The sequence below is a fragment of the Protopterus annectens genome, chromosome 12.part0 (genome assembly GCF_019279795.1).
Source record: "Protopterus annectens isolate FY-2018-M chromosome 12.part0, PAN1.0, whole genome shotgun sequence".
Lineage (NCBI taxonomy): Eukaryota > Metazoa > Chordata > Ceratodontiformes > Protopteridae > Protopterus > Protopterus annectens.
This window is the reverse complement of record NC_056746.1, coordinates 1,276,867,092-1,276,892,051: the sequence shown is the minus strand read 5'-3', so window position 1 is coordinate 1,276,892,051 and position 24,960 is coordinate 1,276,867,092. Positions and strand designations below refer to the sequence as shown.

Below are 24,960 nucleotides of genomic sequence, written 5' to 3'. Positions count from 1 at the left end.
GTGGTGTCATATTCTAGGCTGCCATGAAGTTTTTCATCTCTTTATGGAACATAATGAAACCCTTTACTTTTGGAGGTGTAATCTGCCACCAGAAAGTACTGTTAACCTAGTAGTACTTTCACTTTGCTCATCATTCGACTACCACATTGCCACCACTGTGCCACTGTGGTCAGAAAATCCTTCTATGTGGCACATCTCATTACCAAGGGTTTTGCATCCAAGTAGAAATAGGTCATCTCTCTCTACTCTTCCTTCATTAGGCCAATAATCAAGTATAATGCCCCATTTGGCATGTACCTCACTAGACACATGCAACAGCTGGAAAGGCCACAAAAGCACCCCACAAAGGGGATCCTAGGCCTTAAACACATGTCCTACATGGATAGATGTAAAAGACTCCATCTATTCTCTGTCTGATATCATCTACTAAGAGGCGATCTCTGCTTAACTTGCAAAGCCATGTCTGAGCCAGCTCTGTTAGAAATGCTACATCTAAAGAAATCCCAATCTCTCCACACCACACACTCCAGAGACCTCAACCTAATTACCTCAATCAACAGAACATGCTGGAGGGACAGGTTCATAACCCAGACACTGCCCATACTCTGGAATACACTTACCATACATGTTAGGCAGAGCACCTCACAGGCCCTCTTCTAGAGTAATCTTGATGAGTGGACGGGAAATAGAAAGTTCACCCTGGGGATCACCCCAGTGGCTCTACCTGATAGAGGCACTGGGAACTAATGTCAGGCAGCGTGATGCCAGGGCACTTCTATGGGCTAGGCTTGTAATGGCTCCAGAGCCATTAGCCTAGCACACAAAAGTATTAAAGATACTGGAGTCAGTTAAAATTACTGTACCAAAGAAAGTTAGTTATATCTTTAAGTTTTTTAAGAAAATCACACAAATAAAAACACAAACCAGTCAGGTAACAAGATGTACCCTAACTCTCTAAGATAAAAGGCAAATGATGCCAGTGCAGAGATGACAAATCTATCAGGGCATCATCTCAACCTAGAAAACTAAGGCCTATTCCCAGACATAAAGAAAATAGGCATCAATGTTTAAAAAACAAGTATAGTTAACCATTTAAAAATACCACAGTCACTATGTATGGACTACTAAATATGCATGCAAATATAAATGATAAAGATAGACCCCATTGTTTTCCCAATGGCTGTTCGGTATACAATAAGATCAGTCTTGTGCAATAAAGTTTGCAGTTACTGTATTGCTTCTAGAAAAAATCCTGTTGGGGGACTTTAACATTGATTGGCTCCTCACCTGCTCCTCTCAAAATCCAGCAACTCATATTAACCTTGATGGGTTCACCTAAACTATCACTTCTCCTACAAAGACAGACAAATCTTCCAAATGACAGTCCATCCTTGATGGATTCTGACTAACACCACCACCTTATGCTCTTAATCAGGTTGTTTGCCCAATTGTCTTAGTGACCATCAACCAACCTTTCTTCTAAGGACCTGTAGCCACCAAAGCAGGCCAACCACCTACCGCATAATCAGAAACAAAAGAAATTTCAACCCTAACAACTTTATCTCATCACTAAAGAGCTGCAGCTGGGAAGTTCTTAGACAACAACCCCTGAAGAGGCTGTTATGTCTATCAGCACCACTTTTCTAGATATACTAAGCTGACATGCACTCCCGAGAGCTATTAGAGTAAAAGCCAACTATGCACCTTGGCTAAGTAAGGAATGTAGATCCCTGCTAATGGGTAGAGATAAAGCTTGGGAGCAGTTTCATAAAAATAAATCCTAGGCCTCAAAACTATCATTCTTACACTTTAGAAACAAAGCAAAGAAATTAGTTAAACTTGACAAAATCAGCTACTACCATAATATTCAAACGAGACATCATAAATAACCCTCAAAAATTCTAGGCTGCCACTAATAATATTCTACATTGAGGTAAATCCAGTACACCTTCACCGACAACAACTAGTAACTCAGATAACATTGCAACTCAATTCAATAAACACTTCACAGAGACTATCCTAGCCCTCTCAAATTCCCAAATCACTCCCACCACCTCTGAGCCATTCATATCCCAAAATAGCACTGACTCTTTCACATGACAACCAGTCCCTGTTAACACCATAAAAAACTACTTAAAAACCTAAAGTCAACCACAGTAGCAAACTCTCTGCAGACTTCTTGCAAATCACAGCAAATGCTATAGCCTATCTAGTAGCCATACTAATAAACAGATCAATCTCTGAAGACCTAGTGCTTGATATTTGGAAGATATCACATATTCTACCTTTACACAGAGATGGTAATTCCACCAAACTGACCAACTATAGTCCAATTGCCATTCTGTCACCCCTATCTAATATCTTAGAGAGAGTAGGTCACATAAAATTGATGCATTACCTACACATACAAAAACTACTGTGAAACACTCAACATTTCTTTCATCCTTATCACAGTACTACCACAGCCCTAATGTCCTTCATTAACACCGTGAACCACTATAAAAAATAATGGAAATGTTGTATTTGTCATCTTTCTGGACCTTTCTAAAGTTTTTGATATGAGAAATCATAACAAACTTATTAACATTCTCACCACACTATACCTTAGTATTCCCACTATTACCTGGTTTAAAAGCTACCTATCAAAACACCAGCAGGCTGTTCAATGGCAAAATTAACTCTCCACCCTTCATCCAGTTACATTAGGAGTTCCCCAAGGCTCTCTCCTTGGGCCTGTATTATTCTCTCTCTTCACAAACAGACTCCACACCTCTGTTCCTCACACTACAGTCATACAATATGCAGATGACTCAACATTAATATGCACAGCCTCCTCCCTACAAAACCTCTAGACATAACTCAAGATTCTTTTCTATCTGCCAAAACATGGCTCACTAACACCAAACCCATTCTAAATTCTAGCAAAACCAAGCTCCTGCTCTTCTATCCATTAAGAATTCCCCCATCATGTCTGTCATTCAATATCACATACAAAAATAAAAACACTATCACACCAGTAACCCACACCATTGTTGAAATTGACAACAATTTGAAATTTGATTCTCACATCTCTCAAACCGTCAAGAAAGTACACAAGAAATTAGGTGCTCTCTACAGAAACAAACAATTCCTGACCACAAACACAAAAGCTACCATTGCTTGTACACACCTCTTGGAAACACTCCTATATGCCTCTCCCATTCTAACCAACCTCAGAGAAACTGATCTAGCTAAACTAGAATCCTGTTATAGTAAAATTGCCAGGTTCACCCCAGATTCTCCATCTCAGACACATCATTATACGCCTCTAAAACTACTAAACTGGCTAGAACCACCGCAACTACTACTACTCTTTAATCAATTAACCTTTGCCCATAAAACCCTATATCAACCAGAAAAAAACATTCTCTCCAGAATCTTATACAACCACACACCAACAATCACTCTGTCCATTCCAGCAAAAAACTACTTCTTAATGTCTTGAAAGCAAACAACTCAGCTGGGGACTCACTCTTCTCAAACTTCATTCCCAAGATATGGAACAAAGTACCAGCCCCAATAACCTCCAACTGTTGTATAGCACAACTCAAAAAAACTCCTAAAGTCACACAACTGAAACTTGTCTCTGGTTTTGCACCTGACTTGGCTAGTTTCTGGTACACATAAAATCTCAGAAGCCTACACCTTACCAATGCCCTACTACTTTCTTCTGAATTGCAAATGCAATACATGCCAGTATTTCATATTGTATATATCTGTTTTAACTTTAAAATATGCATTTCCCACAGAAAATTTTAACATGAATCATACATAATATTTGTATGTTGTGTAGCTCCTCTGAAATGGGTCGAATACATCAATTTCACTTCTTCTGTAGCCTCTCAATCATGTATGTAAATCAATTATTTTGTATTTTTTGTACTTTGTACTATTTTTGTACTTTTTCTACATTTTGTACTTTTTTCAGAGCTTTTCTCTCTGGGCCTTTACTGAAGAAGGACTTGTGTCCAGTTTGAGTTTCCCAGTAAACAAATGTAAAATAAATAAATAAAAATAAATAATAAAAATAACTGACATTTAAAAATGGCAGTTTTAGCTGAGCAGCCTTTCAGAGGTGCCTCTGAACTGTCTTTACACACCAACATATAGCAGCATGCACCTATTTATTAATCAGCCACAAGATTAAAATAAATTAAAATTCTTAAGTAAAAGAAATTAAGGAATACATTGTAACAACTATGCAGACAAAGTATGATATTGTGTATCAAAATATAAAATATATTACAGATAGGTAAGTAATTTATGAATGGCAGTTGTTTCTAACCTCTAGCAAACAAAATTACTTAAGCAGTTGTCACTACCAGGAAATATAGAATAAAACAGACAAAACTAGCAACAAAAGTAAGGAGGGTGGTTAAAAGAACCTTAAAACAATATTTAGACAAGCACAGACTAAAAATGTCTGCTGGCTACAGAATTCCCAAGAAAAGGGCCCCACTGCCTGACCTCTGGAGGGATGTCATTAGTTAGGTCACTAAAGAGGGAAAATTAGCAGTTTTCAAACCAATTTCTCCTTCATGCAGAACATGGTACTTCCCTGTCGGTCAACGTTCAAAGCTCAGAAAATGTCTTAGAGGAATGTAGGAATACCCTGAATGTCAGAAGTGGCTAATTCAGCTATGTTAAGTTTATGTTTCTGGCTGCCCTCCCCTGCAAACAATGTCAGGTTTTTATATTTGACATTTCAGTTATCTGAAACTTTCCAAGTAAAACTACACATCCTGTGCAGTTTTACAGTATCAAGTTTTACTCATCTTATGCATCACACTTTACTGCATTTTTATTTAAAACAGTTGCATTTTCCTCTTGATACAAACATCTTTCAATCAGCCTTTGTGAAGTAACTGCTTATTGTAAACTAATGGACAAATCTTGCAAGGACAAAAGCAATGGTAGTGCAACTTTTTTTCTGCTTTGGATCATCAGTGGATCAACGCTTGGATGGAATGGCTTGTGGGGGGGGTTAATCAGGTGAAAGCTAGAGGTGTGGTGACTGATAGCAACTTCTTTTTCAAACCAGCTTGATATTCAGTTTAGTAACCTTAAATGGCTTCAGTGCCAGTTGCATCCTCGGGATCTTACTATGATGGCTCATGTTTTAGTGACATCGTAGTTAGTTTACAGTAACTCTGTCCCCAAGACTTAGTTGGCCTAATCTTAACTTCAGGTGAACCACTCCAATGATCTATCTAAGTAGCATATTTCTTGTACTGCTGAGACTTATGATACCTAGTTTGGGATAAGATATCCTTGTGTGTAAAGGATAGGAAGAACCTGACTGAAATACTGATATTTGTCTTATGGTGACTGTTGTACTCCGTAGCCCAGGTATTGTAGGTGCCTTCAGGTAATGAAATCAGCTAACTCTGTACTGTTTACACAACATTTGTCAATAAAACACTGAACCTGGCCACCAAAACACTGCAGAAACAATCAGTGAATCACAGGTCACAGTTACAGTAACAATTGTTCAAACAAATGAATTTGGAACTCGTGGTGAATTGTTTTTAAGTATCTGTCTAACTTAATGTCGGTCCATGAGCAGTTATAATATCAGACAGAAACTGCCTGAGGCAGTGTATGGGAATAACTGATTGCTTTGCAGAAAAAAAATTGTCGATGGAGCAATTTTATGAGAGGGAGGCTATATCAACAAACTATCTTTACTGGCTCAAAGAGACTATGGAAAGACCAGAGTAGAGAGGAGGAAGGTGGGGGGGGGGCCCTAATGACTCATCCCGGCTGGTGTGCACCCCACATCACAGTATAGACTTTAATGAAATAAACATGTTAACTTAGCAACAGAGACACAGGGTAAGAATGATCGTATTTGCAATGGTGCCCTTTCCAGGTTTAGGTATCCTTATATTAGGTAAGTAATAAGGTTTGAGTTGGCGGGGAGCATTCGTTGACAGCAGCAAAGAACCTAGAGTGACTGAAATAAAAAGAATAGAGAAGAGAGGAAATTAGAGGGAATCTCTAAGGCTAAAAGGACAGAATACCTTACGTAAAATAAATAGCATTATTTCAGTATTGCACTTTTAAGTGAAACAGTGAGCAATAAAAGAATATAATGTAACACTGTAACAAAATAGCTAAGAGAAAGACATTTTTACTGTTTATCTAAGTATAAACTGTATCATTTTGTTATTTTAAAAAGACCACCACTCCAGCATCCAGGAATGTACGTGTGTGTCATTCAAAATGTGTACTTATGAGATGGGATAAAAAGATGCAGGTTTTGCTACTGGGCATCGAGGGTAGTACTTTGAGAAATAGCCTTTTTATTCTTTCCCTGCCAATGCTGAGAATTTCGCATTTAATAATGACTTTAAGTCACTGATTATTTCCATGTAAACAGTTTTTTCTTATATGAATACTACAAGTTGAAGATAATCTAGTAGTACCAATATACTCCATTTTGGATACCCAAAGTATTTGATTACCTTTGCTGTATTTTAATGCTCCCAGAACAGGTATATTCATAAGTCCAGAATTTTAAACTATCAATCATTCCAGTCATTTTACCTTATTAACTAAAACTGCACTTATTTGTTGTATGCTTTGTCAGGATGGTTTGGAAGCTTATGACTCTCTATTGTTATGGCTCTGGTGACTTTGTAAGTCAGTCTTAAGCAGGCAACAGAGGTACACCTGGGGATTAAAGTCACAGCAGTAGCATAAACAAAAAAATATGCTATGAGCACTATAGAATGGGATTTTTCAAGAAAACCATATTCTTATAAATAATATGCATCTCAAGCTATGAAATAAATTACGTGAATTCTGTGAAATGCAGAATTCAATCTTCTGCAGTAGTTGTGGATTTACATCTACGTAGGTGCACATTTCATAACTTTATGCACAAAATTTGGCACTCATTTCTTTAATGTGATTTATGTTTCATGTACAGTCCTGGGGTACTTAAAGAAACTGTTAGAAAACTTGATTTACCCAGATTCTGCCTCGGCTCCCAGAACAACAGTTACACAGTATGGAGCTAAGTGACAGACAAGGAAAATCTTACCCACAACATTTGCTCCCATCTTGTGGAGAAAGCAAGCCTCAGCAATTGTTTCATAACTGGGCCCCCCAACCATGCAGTAAACACCTTCCTGGGTAAAACCAGAGTATCCCAGTTTCTTAGAAAGTTCCAGAGCCATAGAGCGTAGTCCTTTGTCATAGGCATCTGACATGCACAGGAAGCGGGCACCAAACCTAAAAATAAAAGAGGAATATGTGTTGAGTGAAACTAGATCTGGTGTGACTGTATCCTGTTTTCAAGAGTACTAGTTATTTAGAACTGTGCAAGTGATACACACATTAGCAAAAAGTATTTACAAAGTACTGCTGAGATTCATTCAACAAATGTTGCAGGGCAGTTACTTACAATTGGAAAGGAGTAACACATGTCATTTACCACATAATCTTTACTGCCAAGCAGAAAATTAGTACAAAAGCAGAAACAATTAGAATACAAACAGGAAGAATATATTCATTTCAGATTTATGAACATTACAGAATCATTAATTGATAAAAATCTTTGAATTTAGCCATTTCATGTGAAAGTTGCAAGGATAAACATTTTAAACATGTCTGAGATAAATGTACTCATTAAATTATTTCTTACGGATGAGAGAGTAATTTGTGAAAAAACTACATTATATAACAGTATGCTTCTCTGATCACACACTTTGTAAGTTAAAGCATCATGCATGAAAAATCCTATTAAGTTTCAATTTTTCATTACAGATTTACTGCATGTACCTTTATACATTTATCTGCAACAGGAAAAACACTAAACAATCAGTGCTGCAATTAGAAGCCCTGTTGTTACCATATTAAACCCTTTTTAATAATTTATTTGTTTTTATTTTAACATTTGTTTTCTGGGAAAGTCTAACTGGGACAGAGCCCATTTTCAGTGGAGACCCGGGAAGAAACGCTCCGGACGCATGTCTTTGTAACATGGAAGGAAATTGGAGCACCCAGGAGAAACCCACATTAATGCAGGTAGGACATGCAGACTCCACACAGAAGGCACCCCAGCCAAGAGTCAAACCAGAGAACCTCTTACTCTGAGGTGATAACTCTAACTGCTGCACCACTACCCTGCCCAGTGTTATGAGATGTTGTACATACAAGCTGCGGTGGCACAGTGGTGCAGTGGATAGATTTGTCACCTAACACTAAGAGGTTCTCTAGTTCAGCTCTCTGCGGGGTTCCTTCTGTGTAGAGTCTGCATGTCCTTCTTGTATTTGCATGGGTTTCCTACAGGTGATCCAGTTTCCTCCCACATTCCAAAGACATGCGGTAGGTAGATTAGACACTCTAAATTGGCAAAAGGTGAGAGAGTGTGGTCTGGAAGAACTACCATGGCAGGTCTAGCCACTTGGTGGTGTGACCTTTAGCTCTAGATGATTGCCACTGTTGATGTGACACCCCAACTCCATGTGCAAAAATGGGAAAAGGAGTTGTCGGTGGGTTGAGGTTCAAAAAGATGGACATGCATATATCAAATCCCAGATGGACATTTCTTGAAATATTCCCCTTTTCCAAGGTGTGGTGATCTCAGAGTTGATTGAGAGATAGATAAAAATATAGGGGAATTGAATATTGTTGAATCCCTTTGGTCAACATCTGTTTAGTTGACGAAGTTTTGATGACTACACAGATAGTCGAGACATATGCAGAATTGCACGGTTCTCTGAGTTGGAAAATATGCCCTTTCTCTGACATTGTGCAATCTCACAAGTAGTATATATAATTAACAGGGGGGGGTGCATTTGTGGCTTACCTCCCTACAAAAAAATGTATGATATTTTTTAAACTTTTGTTTTGCTTGCACTGATATTTTTGTTCAGGGCATGAGTAGTAGTGTGTTGACATTTGCAAAGTCAATCTTTTATGGTCAATATTGTGAACATTGATACTTTGGTCATTCACTCATTATCAGTAGACCTACAGCAACACACACACACACACACACACACACACACACACACACACACACACGCGAAAAAGAAGTTTAAAGAAGCAAAATAATATTTGATATTCACTCTTCACTCTTCTCCTGCATTTCAGTCTTTTTTTTTCATTGTGTCTGACTCTATGTTGTGAGTGCTGACATTTCAATAGCAAGCCTAATGAAAGACCTTGTACAGAAATGATAAGGCCTTTTGTATCAGTGGCAGTAAAATGTGCCATTATATGTCTACCTCAGGGAAATCAAGCTCTGTTTGCTGTGCAATAAAATCCTTCCTGGGCAACAGTGCATAATGCAAATGGCCATCTCTCATTTGATATTTGTTACCTGGAGTCCTAGTGAACCATGGGTGCATATTATGGTGAGACCTTAGGGTTAATTTCTAGCTTTTATTTTAAACTCTGACATATATTAACTCAATGGTACTATGCAATATGTGCATATCAGGCCAACTGTGTTTTTATAACTTAATCATAACACAGTTGAATTTCACACTGGTTTGCATGTTCTGCCCCAGGTTGTGGATGAAAAGGTACATTGGTCTAGTCCATGTGTCTAGTTAAATAGTCCCCTTGTAGAACTTGTAAATCATTTTGTAAACATTCCGGACTGTAGATAACAAAATAATGACAGTACAGTTGCTCTGCATCTTCATATGTCATGAATGATGTAGCATCGTTATATGTCATGGGGATGTAATATACATAGGACTTTTGAAAATGGTGTTCACAAACTTTCTGTTTTCTCTGAATCATGGCTGAAGAGTTCAAGTTTTACAGTAACTCACATATCTATTTAAAATGCAAATAAATACACCTTCTGTGATTTGTTTGATTTGATTAATTTTTGCTGGCTTCAGCATTAGCCCTTTTTGAAACCTCACTGCTCTCCTTAGCCCCATAAATGCTCTCAGACTCTCTTGGCTTCTTAAGCCCTGATGGAAGCCCTGAACTGTTGTGGTTCTATGAGATTCATAACTCATTTCTGCTGGGTCACTGCTAACTTGCCTGGGACAAAGGCCCTTCAACTGACCTACCAGAAGATGACAATTCAAGATTTGGCCAAACTACGCTATATGTCAGATGTTAATTCGCCCCAACAGATCGTCTCATCTATTTGTATTCTTGGGCTTGACCTAGGTACACATCACAACTTAGCACATACCCCAGCAACATTGGCTGAATATATGCGATTGGCATTCACAGCAACTAATTGCCACTGTCTCAAGATATTCACTTTACAAAACAAGATTACATAAGCTTTCTTAAATGTGGGTTGTAGCATGACTGTAAAGCCAGGCAAAATCTATGTTCTACCACAAATGTACACTTAATGAAATGTGTCAGAGATTTTTTTAATTTGTACATTTATCAGGGATTATAATATTATTAAATGGATGCTTTCTGAGATATTGCCAAATACTATTTATTATTAGAATGTTTTTTATTGAAATTGGCTTTGTGGCTCTGCCTATCTATATCTCTGTGGTTCTGTCACATTCCTTGACCACTCAGCTTTAATCTACATCCATTGGGAACCAATCATTATACAATGACCCCCCCCATTAATATTCCAAATTGTGCACACTGATTAGTCAGCGTGCACATTGTAAATCAGACTTATACTAATGGAAAAAGGTCCGGTCGCCCGGACTTTTTCCATTAGTATAAGACTTTTTTTTTTCTTACAGCAACGGAGAAAGCAAGATCTCTGTTGCTTTTTAGAAAGTGTCTCGCTATGTTAAAGGAGTTTAACATGGTGAGACAGCTTTAAAAAAAGCAACAGAGAAAGGAAGATCTCTGTTGCTTTTTTTAAAGCTGTCTCTATGTTAAACTCCTTTAACATAGCGAGACACTTTCTTAAGCAACGGAGAAAGCAAGATCTCCATTGCTTTTTAGAAAGTGTCTCGCTATGTTAAAGAGTTTAACATAGTGAGACAGCTTTGAAAAAAGGAATGGAACTTTCTCCGTTGCTTTTTTAAAGCTGTCTCGCTATGTACATAGAGAGACACTTTCTAAAAAGCAATGGAGATCTTGCTTTCTCTGTTGCTTCCACCCACAGCTCTGATGTACTGTGTAAGCATATGCATGCGCAGTACATCAGAACTGCTGCAGAATACCAGACAGCTGTGGAAGGGCAGCAAGGAGGCATTATACAATGCCATTATTTAAAAAAACTAAGTATTTTTTTTCTTAAATAATGTCATTGTATAATAGCAATAACCCACTTCTGCATGTGGGTGATGCTGGATTTACCCACGGTTGTCTTTGTTTGGCCACTCGGGCTTTGCCCTCGTGACCAAACCATGCCAACCATGGGTAAATCCAGCATTACCCACACCCAGGCATGGGTTATTGCTTAATTATGCAATACACAGTACTTTAGCACTCTGGACAGCTCACAGTGTTGAATAGGCAAGACAATGAAGATGCAGGTTCTCACCTACAGTCTTTTAGTTTTTAAGTAAAATACAACATGAATTCTGTATAGATAATTACATCATTATGGTTATATTTTACTTAAAAACTAAAAACTAAAAAATAATAAAATGTTTGTAATAAAGAATGCTTTTTATTGATTCACACTAAAAAGTGAAAAATAAGGAAGTAGAGTGAAAATTTTGTAGAAAAAAACACACAAGCTGATTTCATAAAAGCAATTGAGGTTGGTTTTGCTGATTCCTGCCACTTCTTGTGCTACCTCAATAACAGAATCAGCAAAAAAAAAAAACAACTCAAATGGTTTTCTGAAATCAGCTTGCTTATTTTTCACTTTTTAGAGCAGCTCAATAAAAAGCATTATTTATTAAAAAATGTTTTTTATATTTTTATTATGCTTAAGCTTGCACTTTCTGGGTTGGGGGGAAATTCATGAGAACATGCTACATTCTGGAAGTTGCTGTATAATTCCAGAACTCTTGCCTGCAACCCTGATTTTATACCTGTTTAGATTTTCAGAACATCAGCTAATAAGGTAGTGAAAGTTAGCTTAAACAGAATGTCTGTATGTACAAGGTTGTGAATAGATTGTGAATAGGATTAAACTTGTCAAAATGAAACCAAATTAGTGCATAAATACAAGTAACATCTAGTAAGATGAGTTATAAATAGAAACATTTGCAGTGCAACTTAAAAGACATGGCAGTGACTGATAGTACAATTAACAATATAAAGTTGGAAATTGATTTATAGAGGTTGCTTTGTTTTTATGGTGAAATTAAGGTCTGAGTTCAGTTTTCATACTTCCATGGACATAACTGTTTACACCCCACATGAGCCCTGTAATGTGTCAAGAATAGATACTGCACTTAAATTCAAAATTTGTAATTTATTAAAAAACTTTAAATGCCAGTCCTACTTTAAAACTGCTGTCTGAAATGAAATTTTGTGACACCATAAAAATATTTATAAATGTGAACCTGATTGAGGGTGGACAGGTACTAAGTTTCTGTGCATGTCCTATCCTCCAAACAATAAAATGATTCTGTTAATTTCAAGGAATTTGAAATAAAGATGCTCAGCAGAATAAGCAGGTTTATGGTACTGCAATATCAATGTGCAAATGTACAACTCAATAAAACAGTAGAAATACATATTCAGGCCATGCTGCAGGAATTTTGTTAACATTCAGTGTTAGAATGTGAACCAAATTAGACCTTTCTGGACATTTTCTATCCTCTATATATGCTTTATGTCCAAATTGGTATAGGTATTTATTGTTGGTTCATAGGTAGGTACTAGGCTATTGGCCCTAGGGCCTATATAAGCCTAGCCAAAAAGTGTACCCTGGCTTTTGCCACCCAAGAAAATTATTTTCCTGTGCCCCTGTCGAGCAGAGCAACAGAAGTGATCCCTGGGGTGAATTTCCCATTTCCCATCCAATCATCAAGATTTTTTTTGAAGAGTGCTAATGAGGAGCTCTGTTTGACATAGATAGGTAGTCTGTTCCAGAGTATGGGAAGTCTCTGGGACAGGAATCTATCCCTCCAGCATGTTCTGTTTATTGTGGTGACAAAGTTTAGGTCCCTAGAGCATGTAGCTTGGAGGGATTGGGATTTCTTTAAGTGGAGCATGTCCAACAGCTCTGGGTTTGACATAGCTTTGTATGTTAGGCAGAGATCGCCTCTGAGTAGGCGATATGCGATGGAGTAAAGCTGTAGTTTTTTGAGATGGTCTGCGTTGGCCATCTGTTTGAGGCCAGTAATCCTCTTTGTGAGGTATTTCTGTGGTCTTTCCAGTTGTTGCAGATGTCTTGTGAGGTACATACCAAAAGGGCCATTGTACTCTATAATGGGTCTAATGAGTGATGAGTAGAGGGGAACAATGACCTCTTTTTTTCTGGATGAGAATCCTTTTGTGATGAAATGAGCCATGTAGAAGGATTTCCTGACCACTGTGGTGATGTGATTATCAAAGGAGAGACTATTGTCCACCTGTGTCCCAAGGTTTCTTATCACATTTTTGGCATTAAGTAGACTACCAGCTATGTGGTAGTTCATGGGTACAGAGTTTTTACCAAAGGGGATGACAATACACTTTTTGGCATTGAGCTTCAGGCCATGGCTTTGACACCAGGTATCTGTCTCAGTGAGGCCCTTTTGTAGTTTGTTCACATCGTTAGGAGTTTCGATTATGGCTCCTAGTTTGCAGTCATCTGCAAACTTTGTTAGCCAAAGACCTTCTGTGTTAACCTGCACTTCAGAGAAGTAGATACCAAACAGGAGAGGACCCAGGACTGAACCTGTGGTACTCCACTTGTCACTGGTCTGAAGTTGGATTTGGAATCCGTTACTTTCACAGTGTGGAAAATGAAACATTTGTAATATGACAACAGAATAGTTGAACAAACATCTTACCAATCTTCATTTGGTCCAATCAGCGGGTTATAGCCACTAATCCCTGGTAGATTAATTTGGTCCTTAATTATCATGATATCACCAACATTGTAGCCTTCGGTCAATGAGCCAGCAGCATTTGTTACAATCAGGGTCTTCACACCAAGCAGTTTAAACACCCTCACTGGAAATGTAACCTTGTTAAAAGACAAATGATTACAATAGACATTACACATAATGTTTATCAGATACATATAGCTTCCAGATAATTATGTAATCACTACTGGATGCTGTATTACTGTCCTAGGATTTGTATTGATCAGTTCTAGAATATTGATGCCTACAGAAAGCTGTAGAGGAACTGGAAGCAATTATTTTCAAACTCTGTCATGTCACTGGTTACGACTACAGTAGAGACAATTTTTCAACATACTATTCATTATACTTAAACCACTACATTGACAACTAAGAAATGAGCAAATATTGTAGTTGCACATAAAATAAGGAGAACCCCCTGCCTTTACCCACTTGCTACAACAGATGCCTCATTCACATAACTGCAGCAGACAACCAAATCCCACATGTCACAGCATGACTACCTACTCAAGGGAAATGTTTACTCTTACCAAACCTAAGTCAGTTGAGGTAATTAGAAAGAAAAGTGAAATACGCTATAAGACAACTTGTTAGAACATTGGTCCACTTTAGTTTAATTATTAGACACCTCTTTCTCTACTCCAACATCCAGTTGGAGACTTTCCACTGCCAATGCAATAAGTAAAATAAGACAAGAAATTTAAATGAGTCTACACAATGTCTTTTAGATGCATTTTGGAGAAGAGCAGGAGAAAAACACCATAACATTTGGTGAAAGTACTGGGCATGCCTAAAATAGGTTTAGTTGATTCTGGATCATGTTTCAAAATATACTTTTGGAGCAGGACAAGAAATGTTCAACAAGTCTACATATATCCTTTCCGCACTATTTGCAACTACTCCTAGTCTCACATTATTGATGAAAGCTGGAGTCAACACTCATGCAGACAGATTTAAATCTTGCTGAGAATGGAGTCCAGAACATTGGGCAACAGTAGATCCAAGTTCACCCTCTCAAGTGACCAGATATATGCTGCTCTTCATATTTCCATTAGCCTTTGCTGAAAAGGTATTACAAAATTGTCATCTGGGAGTTATAAATCAAAATCTATCCACATTAAACAGTGTCAGAAAGAAAAATCTGAAAGTTACCATAAAGATCAAAGAGGAACACAGATTAAAATTAAAATCCAAAGGGCAGAATAATCACAAGTCTTACTACAGACAAATAAAGTTAGCAACACTGAATTTATAATTGTATTACTTACTGTTGCCCTAAATATACTGCTAATAAACTTACAGATAACATTTGTCAGCTTCATACTGGAAACAATTATTGAAGTTCCACAATTTCACAGAGTCCCTTTCTTCCCACAGTATTATAAAGCATATCATAACTGCATTCTTTATAGCTAAAATAATAATGATAATGGTCTGATTACATAATCAGGAGAACCAAACAAGCCCTGTCTGAGCCTCTCCTAAAGCTGTAATAAAAGCATAGCCACAGGGTATGTTCCTGAGGTATGGAATATGGCTCTCGTCATATCAGCTACATAAAGGAGGCTCCACATCAGTTTCCAGGAACTTTAGAACCATTATCCTAAAAAGCCTAATATGCAAAGCCATGGAATGTATGTCTGATTTCATAAACTCAGAGACAAAAAAAATTGCTAAATACTTACATCAACAGAGATTTGTCAAAATGAGATCATGTCTACTTAATTTGTTGTGTTTTTAGTCACTTTCCAAAGGCCACATCTAGGGCTTATAGTGATTATTCTAAAGGGGAGGGTAACTGCTGCAGTTCTGGGGAAGATAATTACTTTTGTTTAGAGCTGTAGCTGTTTTTAATTGGTTCTTTCATTTTTTCAGTTTATTTTATATTGTGCGAAGTTGCACTTGGCACAGTAGGGTTGAAATGTGCATTACACAGACAAAGGCACATTTGGTTGGAACCTTTCCTTACACACATCCTATCAGCAAATAGGCTCTTGCTACTTACAGGTGCATCAAGCTACACATAGCTGCAAAACATGCAGAACTGAGCACCTCTTATCCAAAAAGTAGCATGTAGCAACATGTAGAGGTGCTACATTGCATAACTTAGCACATATCTACTACAAATAATCTCAGCACTACTGGTACACAAGTCTCCCAAGCAATGCTTAACATAGTCGCATTTAAACCCAAGTTACTTATTTACCTAATTAGACCGTCTTATGTAATTACAGTACTCATCCCTTAATGGGCAACTACCCTTTACAGACTGTAAATCACTGTTTTATTTACGCACTGCATCTCTCTGTAAATCAAATCAAATCAAGTTTTACATCACATTGGATAAAATGGGAGGTTATCTAACTGGCGTCACCTCTGTTGCCAGCCTCATAATATTCAATATACAATAGCAGTGTAGCAACTGCCTTATACTAACAGATAATGAACTTACTAAACACAAATAACTCTAACAGGTGCAAATATTTAAGAGACATGAAGGCCTTGTACGCATGCACACACACACACACACACACACACACACACACACACACACACACACACACACACACACACACTAAAAACAGTCTAAGTATTACACTAACACCACTTGCCATGCACCTAACCCTGACAAAATGCATATGCTGACATTGTGAATAAATCCTTACTTAAGCCTCACAGACCAGTAAGGATTAAGTCTTGGCAAAAATCAAACATTATATCACATAATATCTTATCTATAACAAATAATTACCACGTGACAGGGCACCTCAGTTTCAGTACTGTACACTGGACCACTCCACAAACCAAAGTGTTTTAGCAGCTTGTGACCCCTTAGTGAGTGCCACTCATTATGCAGGACAAAGACAGGATGACAGTGAGTTGTGTTTCAGGTGCCAGGATCTCCAACATCTTAAGGGCCCTTAGAACTCTTTCAACAGACAAACATAACTATGACATGGTAATTGTGCATGTGGGAGTGAATGACTTGATGCAAAAAAAAAAAAAACTTGAGGGATATGCAGAGAGACAAGCCTGAGCTCTTTATGCATGTCACAAATACAGACAAGACCCTGATACTGAGTGAAATGATCCTTCTCCCACAAATGATGCTTAGGAATAAAGAGAACATATTTAGCTTCAACAACTGACTAAACAATGTGTGTCCTTCAATGGGGATTCAGTATGGGTTAGTATGAAATGAGATGCTTGACAGTCCTATGTACTTTTCAAGGGTTGGTCTACACCTCTCATTTACAGGTTTCTGCATACTGATTAAAACCCTTACTACCCCCATAGTGCCTTTATAGGCAGATTTTTTTTATCAAAAAAAATCAGTTAATGAACATTCTAACATGGCAAATACAACACAACATTATCAAATTAAGATGGTTGTGTCTGTGCCAGAACCCCAAACAACCTGGTCTCATGGCACTCATGCATTTGGAAGGCTTCCATACATGTTTAATTGATGAAACATGGTTTAAATGCCAAAAAGGGAATCTTTCACACCTAAGTTTAGCATCTACTATGCCATCACCACCAACAGCAAATGTGGTGGCATGTCCATATTTGTTAGAGGCCATATCACCTCTAGACTGATTTCCAGAGACCCACAAGTAGAGCCTATTGAAATCCAAATCACAGTAAACATTTCCATTTCCATGTTTTCATTTTGTTTAACTGGGATAGAGCATTAATATCATAACCCAGGTTTCCCCTGGCTTACATTCAAAGTAGTAGCAAACAATGTAACAAATACAACTAACAGTGGAAAACAAAGGTAATGTAAACTAGTCAGAAGGAAACAGCAACTATGTACAAATTTTATATCATGTTGAGGTGTACATTTTTCATGTGAAAAAGTGGAATTAGAGGATTAGCAAAAAAGAGTGAGATTCAGGACTAGCCTTATATATTGTAGGGGGTAATGGGTGTTTAGAGAACTAAGCAAGTGATGAGTACTGGTAAAGACATAATCCAAGGAGACAGATGGAAGTGGACAATGAGAAACAGAAGCTATGTACATATTTACACACAGCAGATACATAGGACAAATATGATCAGCTATCTCTTTATTGCCTGTAACAGGATAAATTCCATGACCTCAGAAGTTCATGTCAGGTTCCTAAAAATCATCAACTCCCCATAAAAAATGCCATCATTCTGGGGGACTACACATCTTTTGATTGGAGTACCTACACCAGCAATGTAAGGTATGTACAGAAGATTTTAGCTCTAATAAATGAAAACTCAAACGATCAAACTGCTACTAGCCCAGCTAGTCAGCAAAATGTTGTCCTGGTTCTTACGAATGTAGTGTCCTCATTTATTTATTATTTAGTAATTATTTTGCCTTTGTTCACCAAGTTAGTCCTACTAGGCTAGTAACCTCTTTTCAAAAGTGAAATTATTGATAAAATGGAGCATGACATTCTAGTGTTCCTTTTTAATCCAATGTGATGGTGAAATAAATGCCAATGAGAACTAATCTGCCTATTAAGGAGATATATTCAGAATCACTCATTGCAAAGGCTTCAGCTTTTAAACAAAACTGATCTATACTCCCACAAAAATGCTATGATAATGAGACTTCATGGGATTCCATGCTTTCCTTGTCTGGCTTGCCTCTTGGCAGTTCACTGAACTTGAGTTCCAGAGCACTTTTTGCAAGAATGAAGCTGGATGGATAAAGTCAACCCAGACAGTAAAAGCAAGAGTTTTATATAACTTCTTGTATTTACTAGAGTAAGAGGTCTGTCAATGTGACTAGTTTAGAGGCCCAGCAAAATATTTTATATTGTTTAGGCTGAAAATGCCCCTAACTTAGTTGCATTTGTAGAAAAGACAACAAGTTGAAACAGGCAATCACTTTTCCACCAGTGAGACTGGTGTATGAGGAAAATCAGTTTAAGGGTTATTAAATTTATTTACTAGGAAAGTCTCATTGAGCAAAAACCAAGGGAGAAAAGCTCCACATAAATCAATTACAGAATACAAAAACATTAGGTACATAGGCAGTATTCTTAAAGAGACACAACAATTGTAAAGTACTTGGTACATAAACACTGTGACATATGATCCTGTATTTTTGGACATAAAAGTTACACACAAGATTATATCAGATCAACACATTTCAAAAAGATTCCAGGACTTTAATTAAATTTAATTAACCATATAATTAAGGAAATTTAGCTTGCAATGTAAAGAATATGCCTTCTATATGAATTTTCATTCTCTTCAGTTTGGCAAAATCAAAAATATTTTGAAAGTTTGTATTTGTGGATGTATAATCTACTCCTTTGATTTGACAAACAAGTAGGTTTGTAACCTACCTACTGGCATTGCCTGTGTTATGTCTATATCCAACTATTAACAGCTTGGATGTTAGAGTACATTCTGTGCTCTAATCATGCTAGGAGATCCAAATTAGTCTTTGTACAAGAAACTGACATTTTTTCTTGGCTCTGTAGGAATTCCGTTACTTAAGTTACCTATGTGCATTCAACACCCGTTTTAACAGTATCTTGTCATTTGCAAAATAATGTGTTCTTGTAGAGGTTGAACCAACAAGCAGCTTTCTCACTCTGAAGTGTATTAAGTGTCTTGATGTGGTAATCCTGAATGAGCTGATACAGATGTGAAATTTTCACAAGGGATTATTTATTTACCATTCTGCAAATTTCTTCTCTTCACAGAATACCACTCCAAGGCCAGCTATGTATCTTATTTCTGTCCTCAGGTTTGAATATTCTTTTTCATTTGCCCTGGAACGACACCAGCATTTTCCTTTGCAATTTCCACTGGAAAGCTCTTTCTGGTAGGTAGTATGCAGACTTAATGGAAATAATTACAGAAGATGTATTTAAAGATCGATGCTGTCAAGGAAAAAAAAACTTTTTGTACTGCTGTTAATGAAAAGGTTGTTTTACTGAAACTAGTCCTTTACTGCTTTAGTTCACTGCATTTGAGGAGTGGATGTTTAGTGACATTTCATGTAACCATTCAGTTCTCATTTTGAGTCAGAAAACTAGCTCTGAGGCTTTGCAGATTGTACACAAGCAATTTTTTTATTTAGTAATGTGGCACAAAGTGTCTCTATTGCAGCCAGGTTACGGTTGGCACTAAAGTTTGAGGTCACATACCTAGAAGACTTGATCAGATCTTCTTCAAAAGGATCCCTAACCTCAGACCTCGACTAAATGCAATGTTTCTGGCAGATATCCAGATGAAACTTGACAGATGTCATCTTACCTCAGTGATTGAAATACCCCATTAGGTTCTTATCCAGAAGGGACTGTTGTGCTCCACCATGACACTTCATTGAGCTGTTTAGCCTATTCAAATGGTCTAGCTCAGATACCCTATCAAGAAACCTTATATCAGCTACTTGTACTGATATTTTTGTCTCCTCAATAATTAAGCAATAAGAGCAGGTAAACATGTCTACACAAGTTTTGTAGACTTGAGTTCACCAACTTGTTGAACTTTTAAAATGCAAGACTGTTGCTGTTTCAATCCATAGATACTCAGTTCCAGTTATCAGTTATGAGACTGTTATCTACTTAAACTTCTGCGTTTATTTGGCAGAAGTAATCCACTCTTAACTTCTGAGTGAGAAATTATCTTATGTATATTTTGGCCCTCTCTCCCTTCTTTCTCCCCAGCTACAAGTGTGCCATCCCACAGGGGAGGTCACTTCCCTCCAGAGGCATTTGAAGTTATGTGTAAGGCTCCTTATTTTTACAAAGCTGCATCTAAATGCTGGAGCGCCATATAGCCTCTTGAAAGTCTCCTTCTTCCAGAGGGAATTAGCCTTCCAGTGATTTATCTTGTTAATTATCAGACTTTGAGGGACAAGAGTCTGGGCAGCAAGTGGCTCTCATCCTTGCAGTGATTGGGGTTTTCCTCTTAATGTTTCTAACCATGTTTCTGGTGGCCCTTTCCTACTACACCTAGCTGGATGCAGATACATGATTCTACACAGCTGTGCTGCTTAGCTCGAATGCAAATGCCCACTCCCATTTAGAAAGCCACTAAGTCTGGGTCTCCACCCATACAGATGCAATCTTTTGTGGGGAGATCACTGCCTCACTTACTGCATCATTAACAACCCAGTTATCCTGGATCTCCTGTATATCCACAAGTCCAATATCTAGTTCCATACAAGATCCAGAGACCTAAATCTTCACGAGCAAATAAAACACAGAGGAAGGATAGGTTTATAACCTACTGTCTCCCAAACTTCTGGAATAAACTACCATGGCTTGTTAACCAGTACAACTCACAAACTTCCTTTAAACATAACCTGGATAAGTGGATGGGAAATCTTAAATGTATTCCGAGATTGACTAGTATCGCTAACCTGGAGAAAGGAGGTTAGCTTGAAGGAGTGTACTGGTTACAGCATGACCTAGTCAGCTCTGTCCTCCAAGGACAGGACACCTGGTGTCATCTGCTTCATTTCAATCTCTTCTCCTTCTGAGTCCTGCTTTGCCTGATCTAATTGAATTGGGTCACCTGAAGTGGTCAGTTTTATACGCCTGAACCTCAGAGCTATAAGAACATTTTGAAGGGCCAGTCCTTATCCATCTCACTTTATATCTAATGATGAAATTTATTCCATCGAAGGATACAAAGGATAGCAGGAATACCTCTGAAGAAAAACAGTAATTCCACCTCCAGACTGAATATCACCATTTATTTAGATTGTACTGTTGCAGATTCACAAATATAGTGAGCATAATCCTCAATATAGTGAGCATAAGCCTCAGTCTTCCTAATAAAGCCTATACTAGAGTGCTCAAGAGACTGCAGAAGGCAGTCTAATGCAGGAAGTAATGTGCAGTAGGACACAAGAGTGTTGGTGCAGCCTAATGCCTAGTTTAATATGTTTTAAGACACTGTGGTGACAGTTCATTGTGCGGGAATTCAGTGTGAAAAACACTGCCTTGATAGTACAGCATACAATGGGAAGAATGCACTGTTAAAGTCCATACATAACTGATAGGGACTAGACTGACAAACTCATGACATTTCAAAGGCTTGTAAAAGAGTAAGGGGTCTAGTGTTTCAGTGCTAGAAAGTCTGTACAGTTCCCCTCTCCTAAATGTGAAATTTGACTTCCTTATGCAGTCATTTTTATGAACTCTGGTGTAAGATTTCCATGGGAGACTAAAGAATGTCATCACTATATTTGTTACAGTCTGTTCTTCATTTTCAAACTTTGGATTGCCACCTCACTTTGCTAATCCTAAGACACATACTGCCTTTAATGTAACAGGCGTACACTATGAACTGTGATACTATCCATTGCTTTCAACACCTGTGGGCAAATGTTATGTTGTCCTATCTTGCCTTCATTCTTACATGTGGGTTTGGAGCCAATCTTCGGCTCTGACTCTGCAGTTTACAGAAGCTCAAAGTCTCTAAGTTGGCTTGTGGCAAGGTAGGTATCCCATCGTGCAGTGGTATCATCCCTCAGATCTCGTTTGCTGTTCTACGAGTTCAGAAGTGCTCTTCTTGGATGTGGCTAAGTTTAACTTTTTCTTCAGTATTTTATCATACAAAGCTTGTTTTTCATAGTTAGAACAGTAGAATCTTCCTTTAGATTAATCGTTTATCCTAGATATTGTTATATATTTGTCGCTGGTTTATCAGCTGTTGGCTGACGTTTTTTCTGCAGGCCTTTGTTTTATGGTATTCAATAGTGGTAGTTTTAGATTATTTCCTTGTAGAATTTGCTGTTTTTTTCCCTTGTTGAGCCCTTTTGTCGGCTGTTTATTATTATTGGATAGTGTGTTTTTACATTGCAGGACTCCCATAGTTTAGTCTGTTTTTTCTTGGTATTAGCTTTTCTGCCTGTGTGTGTGTATTTTTGACTAGGCGTAGATTACTTAGTTAACTGTTTCTAAGGGCTAGGCCCATTTAAGTTAGCGGACCTAGTCCTCTATTGATCTTTCCCCTTTCTATTAGCAGTGTGGTGTGTTTTCCCTTTAGATAAACCTATTTGCCCATCCTTTATTAGAGGGTTTTTCTTAGTGGTGTGTTTCTTCCCATTTATTGGCAGGGCTAGGTGCATTTAAGTTAGAGGACCTAGTCCTCTCCTTGGCTTTTACTTCTCTTTTAGTGTGTGTTATTTCTCCTCCTCCCAGTAGTTAGGGTCCATTTTAGTTAGAGGACCTAACTAATTACCTTTTGTACATTTACAGTGCATTTCTGTTTTGTTTACAGCATGAAATTATGTCTAAGGAATCTAAAGAGAAGGATCACAAACCTTCGGGTTTCAAGAAATGTCAAAAATGTACTCAAAAAATGTCCATAACGGACAGGCATAGTGTATGTGTCTACTGTTTAGGGGCCATTCACTTACAAGAGATTTGTACCTTTTGTCACTCTTTTAGCTCAAGAGTCCTTCAAGAAAGGAAAAACAAATTGATTTTGAAAGGTCTCCTAAAACCATCCTTTGAGGAAGCTTTAGCTAGTTCTTCTTCTTCCTCACAATCTACTAAGTCTCCCTCTAGCAGGAAAGAAAAGACCATTAAAAGGCTATCTCCAGTGTCCTCTGAGAAATCTGGATCTCCTGAAAAAATTCCGAAAACTTCTAAGACTTCCACCTCATCGGCTCCACTGGCGTTAGAGCCAACTGAGGTTATTAATATTGACATGCCTATATCAGCCCCAAGAACTTCGGAGTCAAAAAAGGATTCTTCAGCTCGGAGCTGATTGACAGATATTGCACCGGACTCCCCTACACAGAGATCACCTATTTTTCAAAGATCTCGCTCTCCAACCCTGTCCTCCAGGTCCTGTATGAGCAAACTATCGGATGAAGATGTGGAGAGGATGGTGCGCAGAATTTTGAAGGCCTTGGGGTGGGCAAATTTACTCTTGGCTCCTGCCCAGCTGGTTTCGGGGCCATCCAAATCTTTTACATCCACTACTGTTCCTCCTCCAAGCCATACCAGTCTATCGGAGCCAGAAAATCCAGTACCGCTTGCAGTAGAACCATTGGCTCCGGCACCCCATGAGGCTTTACTGGAACCGATATCTGCTCCAGCACTCTTGGTGCCATCCGTAGCATCTAGGAGCTGAAGTTCACTGGGCAGCCCTGAGGGAGATTCTCAGACCTGAGCCTCTTTGGCTCCGAGTCTACCTCTCAGTGCATCAGCTCGACTGAGCTCAGCTCCTACATTGGCTTCAGAGCTGATCTCCCTGGAACCGAGGGCTACCTCTGCTTCTTTGGAACCGGTAGTGTCCTTGGAACTGGGGGATTCGGACTTCAAACTGATGAGGAGTGTGCTGTCCAAATCTACAGCCCTATGCAAGGATACTGATGTTCTTCTACCAAAAGTACCAGCTTCTGTCTTGGCACCACCCTATCCACAGGAGAGCAGAGATCCACAGACTTAGGAGCATCCTTTGGGTGATCCCCACTCATCCAAGACCTCCCCAGAATACCCTTCCAAGGAGCCCCCTCAGAAGAAAACATGCAAGAGGAAGCATGTAGACTCCCCTAATGAGTCTGTCACCTCTGACACTGACCTTGAGGAGTCAGAAGGGTCCCCATGGTCATCCTCTGAGGATATCTCCTTTGCAGATGTCCTTGAGATCCTAAAACAGAGAGGTGGCTGGACTACCACCACCCCTTTTGATGAGGAGTCAGTGTACCTGAAGGCTTTTGAATTTCAACTTTCAGCCTCTTGGGTGTGTCCACCTTTTGATGAGCTCATGGATTTGGTCAGTTGAAAGACATGGGAATTACCTGAGACGATGGAACCAGTTTCTAGGAGGCCAAACAAATTCTTGTCTGCCCCCATGGAAAAAGATTTTTTGACTAAAGATGTGCCAGTAGATGATATGGTGGTGGCAGCAGCCACCAAGAAGGAGTTTGCAGGGACATCCTCATCTGTTTATCTGCCAAACAAAGAGTCTCCAACAATGGATAGATATGGGGAGTGTGTTTTTTCTTCAGTGGCTTTCATCC

General features: G+C 38.4%; 1 protein-coding gene across 1 annotated transcript in view; it reads right to left on the bottom strand.

Annotated features, from left to right (window-relative positions):
* Positions 1–24,960, bottom strand: part of LOC122817125 (purine nucleoside phosphorylase-like) — a 167,909-nt gene that overhangs the window by 26,218 nt on the left and 116,731 nt on the right. Inside the window, exons 4-5 of the mRNA XM_044090311.1 lie at positions 13,902–14,077; positions 7,088–7,278 (exon numbers count right to left, since the gene is read on the bottom strand). Coding sequence (XP_043946246.1) covers positions 7,088–7,278; positions 13,902–14,077 — 367 coding nt within the window. The remainder of the gene's footprint in view (positions 1–7,087; positions 7,279–13,901; positions 14,078–24,960) is intronic.